Source organism: Eurytemora carolleeae, unplaced genomic scaffold, assembly GCF_000591075.1.
Source record: "Eurytemora carolleeae unplaced genomic scaffold, Eaff_2.0 scaffold310, whole genome shotgun sequence".
In the NCBI taxonomy this organism is placed as follows: Eukaryota; Metazoa; Arthropoda; class Copepoda; order Calanoida; family Temoridae; genus Eurytemora; species Eurytemora carolleeae.
This window is the reverse complement of record NW_019396216.1, coordinates 17,808-31,545: the sequence shown is the minus strand read 5'-3', so window position 1 is coordinate 31,545 and position 13,738 is coordinate 17,808. Positions and strand designations below refer to the sequence as shown.

The 13,738-nt window shown below is 31.3% G+C and overlaps 1 protein-coding gene and 1 long non-coding RNA gene across 3 annotated transcripts; one reads left to right on the top strand and one right to left on the bottom strand.

The window, feature by feature from the left end:
• Window positions 1-5,124: 5,124 nt before the first annotated feature.
• LOC111698394 (uncharacterized) lies at window positions 5,125-11,615 on the top strand. Its single transcript, XM_023468716.1, has 5 exons — window positions 5,125-5,484; window positions 6,835-6,978; window positions 7,562-7,676; window positions 9,648-10,923; window positions 11,342-11,615. The coding sequence occupies exons 1-4, from the start codon at window positions 5,236-5,238 to the stop codon at window positions 9,860-9,862; spliced, it is 723 nt and encodes a 240-aa protein (XP_023324484.1). The 5' UTR covers window positions 5,125-5,235; the 3' UTR covers window positions 9,863-10,923; window positions 11,342-11,615.
• A 786-nt stretch (window positions 11,616-12,401) lies between these two features.
• Window positions 12,402-13,738, bottom strand: LOC111698393 (uncharacterized). 2 transcript variants are annotated; one of them, XR_002764531.1, is made up of 3 exons: window positions 13,713-13,738; window positions 12,973-13,018; window positions 12,402-12,607 (listed from the first exon to the last, which is right to left on the bottom strand). It is a non-coding gene; the product is annotated as an uncharacterized LOC111698393 (long non-coding RNA). The 2 variants fall into 2 exon arrangements; XR_002764532.1 differs by lacking the exon at window positions 13,713-13,738 and adding an exon at window positions 13,641-13,670.

Sequence of the window (13,738 nt, the reverse complement as noted above, 5' to 3'; positions counted from 1 at the left end):
GAAGACTAAAACCTATTGGAAGATGTACCAACCCTCCATAGTTTTATATAACGTCAAATACTATGATCACAAAGCTAAGTGAAAACAATGCAAAATGAAGTTAAATATCAAAATGTTAGATTACACGCCAAAGATAAGAAAAAGAAAGCTTTCAAAAAAAAGGAAAAAATTCCGATTAATAGTGAACAAGGAAATCTGAAATCAGAAGTTTTGAATTCTAAGTTTAAGGTTTTTTTTAGTTTTTATATAAAATCATAACCCAATGTTCTAAAATCAAATTTGTCCGAATTCCCCGAGTTTTCTTGGGAAAAAAATGACAAAGTTAAAAAAGATCCCTGTTAATTTTGTCTATCAAATTGAAAATACAATATTCGTTTTTAAAAAAGACATTTCGTTTAATATTTCATCGTTGAATTTAAAAGAGAAAAGTTTTTGCAAAGAACTATTTATTAAATACAAGATAATGAATAATTTAATTATTGAAGGATTTTATAATTATGATAAATATTCTATGTACGTATTGAGAATTGATTGGTGTCGTCTATTTTTGCATAATTTAGCACATTTTTGTAAAACTATATCTTCAAAATACAGGATTAGATGAAACTGTAAAGACGAATTGAAACTTTTAAGATATGACAATTCTAAGCTTTAATCAAGGTTATAATGCAAGAAAAGTTATTTCAGAGGTGTACGCATCTTTTGTACTGCAGTGTACTGTCTCTGGGCGGTAATGTAAACACAAGACGCATGTCGAAGCCTGACATGGGATCCATCTTTCACATATAAAATCATTGAAATATTCTGGTCATAGGAAACTAATATGTGAATTATCAAAATTATCAAAAAATGCTGTTAACCTCCAATTGGATACTAAACGAACACTGATGCATCTATTCTTGTTTACAAATTCCGCCCATAGAGAACTGGTTTCAATATGTAAGCAGAGTATACGCAACTGCAATTAACTATCCTTGCATTATAACCATGGCTTTAACTATGTCTTCTGCTATGAAAATGGTCTTTAAAAAATGATTTGGCAAAAAAAGAAACAAGTTTAAGGTTGCAGTGAATCATATTCATGAATATAAGGAATGACAATATAAATTCCGAAGTCTCATTCTTTGTGGGTAACCCTGTACCTAAACAACTTTATACAATACATGGTTCTATATCTTTGTGTGAGAATAAATATTTGTAAGAAAAACAAAAAAATGAAGGATGAGGAAAATACTCGAAAGTCAGAATTAAAGTTACGAATAGTATATTATATTAATGAATATTCTCACAAAATAAATTCAGACGTACCTTTGATCAGATCATTTTTGAATTAATTACACAAGAGTTTTAATTAACATAATAAACTTGTTTTGATTGTAACGAAAACGAAAATGGGTTAAACCCCTTAGTTCAATTGAATTCATTATTTCAGGGGTACCTACCAATAATAAGATTTTACAAAAAAAAATCTGTTTTATTGTCCAATTATTTCAGCGGTTTGCTACTTTACTTTATTCTAAATATTCTGCATCTTATTAACTTAAAAAGTAAAATGTAATTTACTAACTTGAAAACCCGGCTTTGTCTGAGACAAATCGGTCAATGGGTGCCCGAGTTGAGATCGGACATGAGATTAAATCTTTTAATCATTTGTTACAATGCGCGAATTTTCAAATTGAAATGTAAACTTTCTGCCAGGCAGGTTCAGACCTTGAAAACGGAAGGAACTGCATTTCAGTGCATTCAACTGCACAAACTGAAGGATAAATACACACAGAGGACTTTAACTAATTTACCGCTACTTACATACGCATAGATACAGTAGTGTACAAAATACAGGAACTTGAAAATACTCTTTTACCTTTGAAGCTTTGTATCAAAAAAAAAATTTAACACAAAAGACTTTTGAACTTTTAAGAAAGTAGATCTCACGGTATAGCTCATTTTGAGGGTAACTTAAAAATTCAGTTTTTTATTGTTAATTTTGATCAAAATTAAAAGCAGCACTTTTCCTTTTTTGCATTGGTTCACACGTCACAGGAGGGCGTTTTAAAAAAAGATTGAGAGGTTGCGTGATTTGGATAAATGGCTCTGAAGTCTCATCCTTTGTGAGTAAACCTCTACTTATTTCCTACTTCTATGGTTCTGTTTTGCTTACATGATCGAAAGTTTGCAAGCTCTCGCGCATACAGTGATAAGAATTTTGCCAATAAATACTTTAAAAAGTATGCTTTAAGATTTTAAAATGCACAAGTCCGGGGCTACAATAAAGTTTAATAGAGCAAGTAATGTAAAGCTAAAGTGAATTGGGCGTTACTACACTTTAAAGTCATCCAGAGTGTTAAAAATGTATGCTATCACTATGCTATTATTGCTATTATTGCTATTATTGCTATTACTATGAGTTTTCCCAGCTCTAAATGTTAGTTTTCACATACAAGAAGTATCCAATATTCCCAAGGGGGTGATTTTTCAAGATCTGGGAGAAATCCGAAAAATTAAACATCTACTTTTTACACTCTTTAATACTTAGTTTTCACATGAAATATTGTTCGTTTTCCCAAAGAACAAAATAATATTTGATCAGAGGAATAATTCTTCAGTAAAATATACGAATATATATTCAAATTTAATGATTTCATCCTAAACTAAATATGTTTTTTTTTGTCTCAACATTATTCTTGTAGTTACGCTTTAAATTCAACAACACGTGAAGGTAAAATTTGGCTTTAAATATACCCTTTCAATCATATAACAGATGATTTTGCAAAAATGGAAACAACGTGTATAAGAAAAAAGCTTGATAATTTTCAAACAGTCGTCTATAAAGTCTTATTCTTTAATTGATAAAACTATAAAAAAAACTTATTTTTTTGTGGGTAACCCTGTATGTAGGTCTAATTGAACAGAATCTTCATTTTTGAGAAACTAACAATTTTATCTTTTTTTGAAGATCTATCGATAATCAGACATAGAGGATAAAATCAATATTTCAGTTATTAAGTTTTTGAAGATCTATCGATAATTGGACTATTCATTCAATTATTACCCCTCTAATAATACATATCATAATCCACCCCTGTTCGCCTAAATACAATTTGGTATGGTTACATTTCGTATATTGAAAACTATGAATATTTAGCTGGGAAAATTGCGAACCATTTTAAGAAAATCCGCAAAGTTACAAAAACTTCAAACATGGCTCTGATATTACTTACTAAGTCTACTCGTGAAAAGGTTGCCATGATTGTTAAGAACTATCATGAACAAACCCTAAATTGTACCAGAAAGGAACCGATTTATTTTAATCCCTTTATCTTTGCAACCCGGTGGCGTAGACCTTTGATATTTCAAATAATGAATCATGCTTTGATAAATAGTCAAAGTTTGAAATATCAAAGGTTTCAACCATCAGGTTGCAAAGATATAGGGTTTAGAAAATTTGGCTGTTTGGCAAAAACTTAATTCCTTTGTTTAAATATTGGTCTGTGATAACAGAATAGTCTGGCATTCTGTATAGCCAAGAACAAACTTCAAATATCTGATATATTGTTTAAAAATGTAAATATCTTAAATAGCTGATATTTGATGTTTCATTTATTTATAATTTAAATAACATTTTTACGAAAAATTAGCGCATAAGAAATGTTTCCTTTATAAGATGTTATTTATACGAAAAATTATCGTATAAGAAATATAATGTTACCTATACAAGATGTCATTTATACGAAAATACTACCTTATACAAAGTGTTCTATAGGAAAATGAACCTAGATATGAAAATGTACTATATAAAATGTTACCTTATACAAATTTACTTCTTTCGTCCAAAAACTTTAACAATATGAATTAACATAATATCTAGCGTTATAAATAATTATTTCTTATCTATACCTATCTAAGGAGCCTTTTTTATAAATTGTTCAACATGTTTCAACAAAATGTTCACACTGAAATAGAGATTCGGGATTTTTAGGCTTTCAGGAGACTCCAGAAGAAATTTAAAATGTGTTTATTCTCTAAAAATTTGCTTTTAATACACTGTGCAAAATCTTATCTCTGGCAGTAGATATATATAGCCTGCAGAGGTGATCTTTAATGTTGGATTTTGAGATCAATGATTGATCCTCTCTTTTTTGCTAATATTAAGACTAATTTTGTCTTTAGGTTAATATCTATAGAGATTAAAGATGCGCTCTTTAACTTTTTAATTTTTTCGCATTTCTGGTGTTAATGGTGTCATATCAATGAAACTAATGATTGATTGAACGAGTGTAAGTTTTGGATTAATATGTTTATGAAGACTAACGTTCAAAGGCTTTAGTCCTAAAATGTGATAAGATAATTTTTTAATAAGTTCATATTAACATGATTAAATTTAACTTTGTTTAAATGCTCTAAAGCCGGCTTGCATGAATCAATCAGATATTAGTCCAATCGATATAGCATCGTATCTGTAATTGTTATCAAATGTAACTTTTATACAGTAGGGGTATCTGAAAGAGAGGATAAGAGGAAAATCAAAAGTGTGTATACATTGGTTAATCAGATTAAGCGATCGTGATTAAGGATATCTCATTCTGATTTTAAAAATCGTCTCGTAGCAATAATTAACGGTGGGCAATCTCAGTTTTTTTTCAAGCCTTTCGTTAATTAACAGTTAGTTAAAATCGTTATAAAAACAACTTTTGGTTTGGTGTAGCCGTGCAGCTCAGTTTTGAAAACTTTAGAATTATGGATATCGATATGAATGCTTGATCTTCTCCTTTTATTAATCAGAAGACTAATTAAGTCTTACGTTAATATATCCGGGAAATTTTCTATACTTCCACAAAAAAGGTGTCGTTTGTAAAAACCAAACAGCCAATCAGAAGCCGAGAAATGTCAAAATTTTGGAGCGCAATTAACTAGGGAAATCTTATTGGTTTGAAGACAGCGGGATATCCAAAATAGATGATTAGGAAGACAATCAAAAGTGTATACTAGAGTTTTTGCTCAAATGGAAGAGCAACATTATATTTGGATTTTATAAGCTCTATGGCATGGGTAGTCAATAAAGTCTTCTTTTACCTCACCTTCATTTTTCTAGGAGATAATATTTATATAGAGATAAAAATAGGTTCTGATGAAGTTTATAATTTGTCTAATCCTGAGAGCAGAGGCCACTTGTGGAAGAATCCCACAATTGGAAACATATTTTCAAAGATTGAATACAGCAATCTAAAAACTTTAAACATGAATTTTTCAAACAATCAATCTCAAGAAAGCAGTCTGGTACCAAATGTAACCAACCCCCAAAATGTTGAAAGTTTCAAACCAAACTTTATAGTTTTCAACTATATGTTGATCCTCCTTCTAGTATCTAACCTTAGCTCAGCTGGTATCCGGGGATACAGGAGATCCTTACCCTACCTACGCATCAACATCATCCTTATCCTCAACTACTACCTAGTCGAGACCTTCAACACAGCTGTCTCTATTGTGGTAAATTCAAGATAGCAAAACTTTAAGACAGATTCCTCTTTCTTGATAATTAGAAAATTCAATTCAAGATATGCATGCTCTTGCGCAAAAATCAAGCAGTATTTTTCCGATTATTTCCTTTTAAACGTAGGCTAACTAAAATGTTTATGCCTAGGGCTACAAAAAAGTATAAGTAAGTTGGTGAGGTAAAACCAAAGGCCAAGGGAATGCGAGATTGTCTAAAAAATTTTATTTTTAATTATAAGCGTAATTTCAAGTGAACCTTGATGTAAAGATGACAGAGCCCGATTAACAACAGTACCCTTAAAAGCTTTGTCTGAATTGGATACCAATGTTCATAATTTTTTAGTATCATTATTTTTAATTGTGGTTTCTCTACAAAAGTTACTTACACATTTAGACTGCAGAGTGCAGATAAACATATAGAAATGATCATAATTAAACACTTTTAAACCAAGAAAAAAAAACATCATCCTCCAAATTATTGATCAGATCATTGTAAATCAGGCATTGCGATCTTTTCATGGAGAGCCATTTTATAGTATGCTAAGAGTCTTTTAGAAATAAATATTGTCATTTAATTAAAAAGGCTTTTAGTGCGTTTCGCACCCATCTTCTATTTCAATTGTGAACATGTTCTCTTTTTATACATCGTAAAACAAACAAAAAACAAAAATTTTGCGGATTTTATAAAAATAAATTCGTGGATTTGAATATTTGAATATTCGATCATCCATAAACCTTCCCTGGGGACAAACAATTTGGGCAAGATCGGTTCAGCCGTTTTGACGTTAATTAGATACAAACACCCAGACAAGCAAAGTATATAAATAGATTGTCATTAATCAAATTACATGTTATTTTTTCAACATTCAACTTAAAAGTGTCAGCATCGTACCTTTATTCTTAACTATCTCAATTTTATGTTTTGGTAGCCATGGAAGTGTATAATTTCAAACTATAAAGAACTTATTTTTAGCTTCAGTTTTATAAGTAATTGGAAAAATTCTTATCGATTTTTAGCTTGAGAGTTTTAAATAACAGTGAACCTTAGATATTTCAAACTTTAACTATTTGATCTAACAGAATTCATAGTTTGAAATCTCTAATGTCTGGGGCAATTGTTTGCTAAGTTAAATATAGGAATTAGAAAATTATATGTAGTTTGTGGTAAAGAGTAGAAGAGAAGCAGAAATATGACAATTATTTATAGTAACTGACATTTTCTCTATTTCCCATTTTTAAGGGGCCTGGAGCATAAGTTTTAATTCTGTCTTTAATAGAGCATTTTTATGGAATATTGCATTGTATTTTACAATATTGAAGTTTATTAGAAATGTTTTTGTGTAGACATGTGCAGCAATGGTTGGCTCCCTAACCTCTGTACCCTACTGGTGTGCTCTGCTGGTGGAGCTGGCTGTCACCTATCTCATTCATCTATCTGTGGGGATATCCATGCTCATCTCAGTTTGCAGGCTTCTCATGATCATCAGGGTAATTATATACTTTTTTAAAATATAATTAGGGCAAGGCACGTCCACACTTGTTTTCATTAATTAACGTTTCTTCCGAATTGTGTTTGTTTGAAACTTCTTCCAATTCCATTTTCTTCAGTGCATTGGCATTGCCTGATTAAACGACTAACAAAAGAAAATATTCCATTTTATTCAACAAGGCTTAAGGATCAGAATTTAAAGAAAGGTGTTAATTGAGACGGAAATATTCTTCGTTATGATTTTTTTTATCGTTTTGTGTAGTTATAGTTGTAAATGCAAGCTTGTTTGACATCCAAAAGATGCAACAAAATGTTTTTTTGATGTTTGAAATTTTAAAAGTTTTAAAAATATCCAAAACTTTGCATTGTAAAAGGGGATTATAAAATCCGCAGGCCGGGTTCTGGAATCCTCGTTATGCATTATGCGTTTCTATCTAAAAGCAATAAATGTACTTCTAACGTCTAAAAGGAAAGGAAGATGAGTAGGTCCTCTCTGATTCCAGAATCCGACACTACTGACTAGCGGATTTGATAAACCTATTTCGGGGATTTTCATCTTCTACAACATCTTAATTGTTTTAGTTTGATGACATGATTGAGTTTGAACATGAAAGGTTCTCTCAGAGAGTGTTGGTTCTTCTCCTGGTCTTATTCACATTCATCCTAGCTTTCCCAGCATATGTTGTAGCTTCCAAAGGTTTGCCATGGTTAACCACATTTTTCTAAAATTAGAGATAGGCATCGTTTTTTTGAACAAACTAAATTTTTTTTAAACGAACGAAATTTTTCGTTAACAATGGTGTTGTTTAGAAAAAAATAAGAATCATTCTGAGAATAAAAGAAACAATATTTTTTTAAAAACTAAAAAACGATCATTCGCATGGATCATCCAGGCCGTTAATGAAAAAACGATCGAATTTTTACTAAAAGAACAAATGGTTTGAACAAACTATTGAAAAAAAGTTTTTATACTGATCGAACCGAACGACCGTTCAGTTGGAAAATTCTTAAAACGAACAAATGAATTTTTTGTTCTGAACGACTGAAAAAAATGAGCAAACGAATTGCAGAAAAGGGGAACGCGCCCATCTCTATTTAAAATACTTCAAAACGACAAGCAGCCTAATTGGGCCCAATTTGTGGGGCGTCCCCATACCACCCAAGGGAAGAGTTATGGCCATAATCAGAATTTTAAAAGTCTTCCTCCAATAAAATTTTCTTTTTTAAAAATTCTTCAATCAAAACAGGAAAATGAGAAATTTTTCCCTGTTGTCATTTTAAAATGTACAAAAAAGAAGGCGTGCTTCTAGATCTGCAACAAAATGCTAAGATTGTTTCTTTATAATTTTTTTTGCCAATGTTTACTCTATTCCTGCTATTAGCTTTAAATATATTTTCACTTCTTGCTTACAATATTCTTCCTAGTTTTGACTCTACTTCTATAAATAATTTAGACAAATTGTCAAATTTTTAATAAAAATATCTAAATCAGGAGAAGGGGGGGGGGTATGAAACATTGCAGACAAAGTGCGCAAAAATGTTGTAAACCCATAACCCCCCCCCCCCCCGGTCAACTAAAAGACTTACTGCTAAAAATATTGAACTTCTGGTTTGAGAATAAATCAATGACATTAACGTGCGAAAACCAACTCATAGATTAAGGACAGTTTTTATTGTTTTGGGCTCAGTAATAAGATATAGTTACAAAATATATAATTACAAAATATATGGTAACAAATCATATAATTACATCTTTATAATAAAATAAGAATTCACATATACAGGGTGTCCCATGAAACATGACATTTGGTAAATAGTTTTGAATGTCGTCTTAATGTCAGATATCAAAAGCTTTTAGCAGTTTATTTTGTTAAACAAAACTTTTGCTCAAATATATTTTCTTTGAAATTAATTTTACTATTATATGACTCCTATATAATATTTTTAATTATTGTCTTTGGTATTAAACAACTTCAAAAATTATGGAAGAAGACATTCTAAACTATTTACGAACTGTCATGTTTCGTGGGACACCCTGTATGTTGCGTATTGCCGACCAAACGGCTGGACTGACATTTTTTGTGGTCACTAATGGGTGGCCGAGGGGTGTTATAGGCAAAAAAACATTTTTTTCCACGGGCAACGCCGGACCCAATTCGAAGTTTTTTTTTCTAGAATTTTCTTCGGTTAGTATGATATCAGTACAAAAGATATAATTACACAAATTTTAGAAAGGCAAATGTTACAAAATATATAAAATGTTCTTTGGCCAATAGTTCATTATATTTAAACACAAAAGTAGTTCAATTGTGGTTCAGTTGAACTATTTTATGTTCATTTGAACTCCTAGCCGCAACGCTCGGCCCCCTAGCTGTAGTGGTCGACCCAGAAAACTGTCTAACCCTAACCTAACCATGAAATAATACAATTTCTTGTTCAAATGAACATGAAAATAGTTCAAACGTATGTATTATTTCAGGGTTAGGTTAGGCTAAGACACTTTCTGGGCTAGGGGACCGAGCGCTGCGGCTTGCTGTTCAAATGAACATAAAAAATAGTCTAAATAAAATATTTAAATGGACAAACAGTTGGTAATTTTCTCCTTTTATATCTTTAGTAACTTATATATTTCATAATTATATTTTATGTTACTGAGCCGTGTTTTTAGAATTTATTTCTCCTCAAGTTGCCTTCTACACTGGTTTGGCTGAATGGTTTGTAAAACCCAATCCCTACCTGGTTAGCTTTGGTGTTACATCTCTTGTTTGCATTCTTGCAACGGTAGGACCTTACTTCTACGGAAGATACTACCTCAAGAAATATCACTCCATCAGGAAAACCCTAAAAAATCTATATAATAAAGCTCTTCGTTCATATATGTAAATCTATTTCTGTTTAAACGCCTGGTCAGAATGGGCTGACTTTGTTTTGAGAAAACAAATGGGTACCCGAGTGGTAACACAGACTAAAAACTTTTTTTTTCAAAATTCAAAATTTTTTTTCTTCAAAAATCACTCCAGCGAGGGAGGGAATGCAACCTCCACCACACAGCTTACGAACCTCATTTTACCTTTTTACTGCAGTGACAGTCCCCCGAACAGTCTTCCGGTAATGATCTTCCATTTATAATCGTCAATTTCTACGTAAATAGATAATTTAAGCACGGTAGTAAAAGTTGAAGGGACTGAAAGCTTTACAAAATTTCAAATATCTCAATGAATTAAAAATCATCAAGTTCCGAACGTTAAAAGAGTTAGTAAGAATGAACGAAATGATCCCAATATTTCTTCCGAACCTCAAGGTTTGGAAGCAATATGCCGCAAATCAAAACAAACGCGATTTCGAACAAAATCTTCAAAGTTTTCGTTATTCTAGCCAAATCTTTGATTGTAAAAATTGTTTAAATCATCTAATTAGTCCCATTTTTAGAAATTCACGATTATAAATGGAAGATCATTCCAGGAAGACTGATTGGGGGAGGTTGTAAAGCCCTATGGGAACGAACACTGACGCAAATAGGTTAAATGAGGTTCGGAAGCTGTGCGGGGGAGGTTGCCTTTCCTCCCTACTCCAGTAAGCTTTTCACACATTCTTTTTTATTGTTTCGCTATCACTGAATGACATATTACTTTAAAAAAAGATTTTTATTTATTTTTGAGGGAATTTTTATTGCGACTTAATCGTTCAACATAGTAACTTTATCGACCTGGTATTGAAATTTAAATAAAAAAGTAAAACTTTCAGAAAAGCTTTTCCGAACTTAAGATACCCATTCCAATGACACAAATAGATATATTTAATATTCTACTGGGTTTATATCTCAGTTTTGAGTCAGAAAAGGTAGACTCAGCCAAGAACATGTTCACCATGAAATCCGTTATCAAAACAGTTTTTGTAACCATCATCCTCATTATTACACTACTAGTAAATCTACATCTAAACAGGTAGAGATGGGCATCGTTGCTTTGAACGAACGAAATTTTTAAGAACAAACAAAATTTTTCGTGGAAAGGTTGTAGTTCAGGAAAAAAATGAAAGATGGACGAACAAAATGGATCATTCAGAGAAATACAAAATTATCGGGTTTTAAGAAGGAACGAACGAAATAAAACCGAACGATTTTAAATCATTAAATATACTTGAAAAAACTATCGTTTTTTACTGAACAAACGAATTTCAAAACGATTTTTAAAAAAAACTATAGTCTTTTTACTGTACGAAATATTTTCTTGGAATTAAAAAAACAAACGAAAGTTTTTAACTGAATGAACGATTTTTAAAAAAAACTATCGTTCTTTTTACTGAACGAACGATGTACGAACGAAATGAAAAAAAATCGAATGTGTCCATCCCTATTCACAGGTTAACTGATCCAAGACGGTTGCCATACATTATGATGCTTAGTCAGACGGTGTTTTCTATGTATTTAGCCAACTTTGCGCACACAATCCTAAAATCAAAGAATTCTGGAGACACAAATTGTCCCAGAAAAAGACTAATTCACAGGAAACTTTTTTGAAAATCAAGTCACCTGTTTGACAGCTGAAACGAAATCAAGTAGGTATCCAGAATATTGCTTAAAGATACAACAATCGTGAGTGAATTGACTTCCCATTTTTAGAATGGATTGCCGATTCAAACCTTTGTCTGTGTACGCCCTTCGACCAAATAAACAATCTTGAAAAAACTATTCTAATTCTTGAAAGGAATGTTGTTAAATATATTCGGATATTCAGATTTAAGATTATTCTGAAAAAACTTTATTTACATATATATATATATATGTCTTGTCCTAATTAAACAAAAGATTATGAAAATAATACACAAAACATAACAGAGCAAAATGTGATGTTTAGAACGAAGAAAATAAACATTTAAAACATGAATCACATCGCTTTACAACAAAAATAGATTACGTTTCTGAGACTGTAGTTAAAACATTAGTTAAAATATAAAAAATACACTTTGGCAAATTTAAAGCGAGTATTTTTAGATTAATGTCAATTATTAAACTCGTAGATTAAAAAAATACAGATAGAACACTAGATATCATATTATCCAGATTTAGGAGTTTTAAGTTCACAACAATTCTGAGGCAGGGTTCAAAGGAGGTACGCGTTTGTCGCGTTAAATTACAATACAGATAGGGAGAATGCTGCGCGTAACTCCTTTGGGCTTCTGCCTCAGGGTTATTGTGAACGAAAAACCCCTAAATCTTGAAAAGACGTCAACTGGTGTTCTACCTGTATTGTTAATTAATCTATGAGTAAACTGTTCAAATTTTATCACATTATAATTATCAAAACTAAATCAACTATTGTAAAATTCGTTTTAATAAGAAATGGTGTTAGAATGTAAAATAGTTGCAGATTTTTTGCCTGAAACATTTTAACTACATCTTATCTTATCTTATCTAATGTTATTAATGAATTTTATTTGGCTTAAATACAATCCAACAAATGTATCCTATTATAATTTATTTTTAAAGAATAGGTTTACTCTAGTATGTTATTATTATCTTTCTAGTATTGCATCCTATTATAAATTATGATTATGTAAGAATAAGTTTGCCAGCTGAACCCTTGAACCCAAAGCTAATTGTCTTCTCTTGTTGCAATCCTTCAACACCTAAACCATAGATTAATAACATTTCAGATAGACCCCTAGATATCGTCTTTTTTAAGATTTAGGTTTTTTTTGTTCACAATAACCTTAGGCAGAAGCCTAAAGGAGTTACGAGCATGGCGCGTTGAATTTCAAGACAGAGAGAGAGCATGCGCGTAACTCCTTTGGATTTCTGCCTCAGGGTTATTGTGAACTGAAAACCCTTAAATCTTTAAAAGACGACATCTAATGTTCTATCTGTATAGTCAAAAATCTATGACCTAAACTATAAATAATATATCTACGATATTTTTAAAAAATCTGTAAATTGGGGGATTTGGAATTTTGTAATGTTTAAGGAGGGGTGGGAAGTTTTTTTTATATCTGACCTGTCTCGGGTATTCCATATTACAGGATACAGTTTTATATCTCAGCCTAGTAATATATTCATTAAACATGAAAATAAACATGAAATCAAAGCTTGAATTTTATTCTCAAAATTTTTTTCTTTCTTTAATCTTCTTCAATCTTGTTCAAATTTAGGAAAGATATTTTTTTTTGTAAAATTAATGAGGAGTTACTGATACGACTTGGGCGACTATTTAACGCCTCTAGTTTTGGTTTACGACCAAGAATTAATGTTAACGTAAACTTGTTCGTTGAATATAAAAAACATGCAAAATCACAATTTAAAATAATTTTACTTCAGTTTAATATGAGAGTAAACAGAAAACAGTGGAATGATACTGACTATTATTCTTTTAGTTATGAAATTAATATTTCTAATGGCATAGCAAGCAATTAAAACATTCGAAAATTACATAATTGTGATCAAAAGTAAGAATAGAGACTACAATCATTTAAAGTTTTACGGTATCTGAGACTAGGCTCTGGAGCTCTCAGTTTACACTACCTGAGACTAGGCTCTGGAGCTCTAAGTTTACACTACCTGAGATTAGGCTCTGGAGCTCTAAATTTACACTACCTGAGACTAGGCTATGGAGTTCTAAGTTTACACTACCTGAGACTAGGCTATGGAGTTCTAAGTTTACACTACCTGAGACTAGGCTCTGGAGCTCTAAGATTACACTACCTGAGACTAGGCTCTGGAGCTCTAAGTTTACACTACCTGAGACTAGGCTCTGGAGCTCTAAG

Coding starts and splice junctions, on each gene's coding strand:
- LOC111698394 (XM_023468716.1), top strand. CDS start 5,236: ATGAATTTTTCAAACAATCAATCTCAAGAAAGCAGTCTGGTACCAAAT. Junction 5,485..6,834: donor ACACAGCTGTCTCTATTGTG/GTAAATTCAAGA, acceptor GTTTTTGTGTAG/ACATGTGCAGCAATGGTTGG. Junction 7,677..9,647: donor ATATGTTGTAGCTTCCAAAG/GTTTGCCATGGT, acceptor CCGTGTTTTTAG/AATTTATTTCTCCTCAAGTT.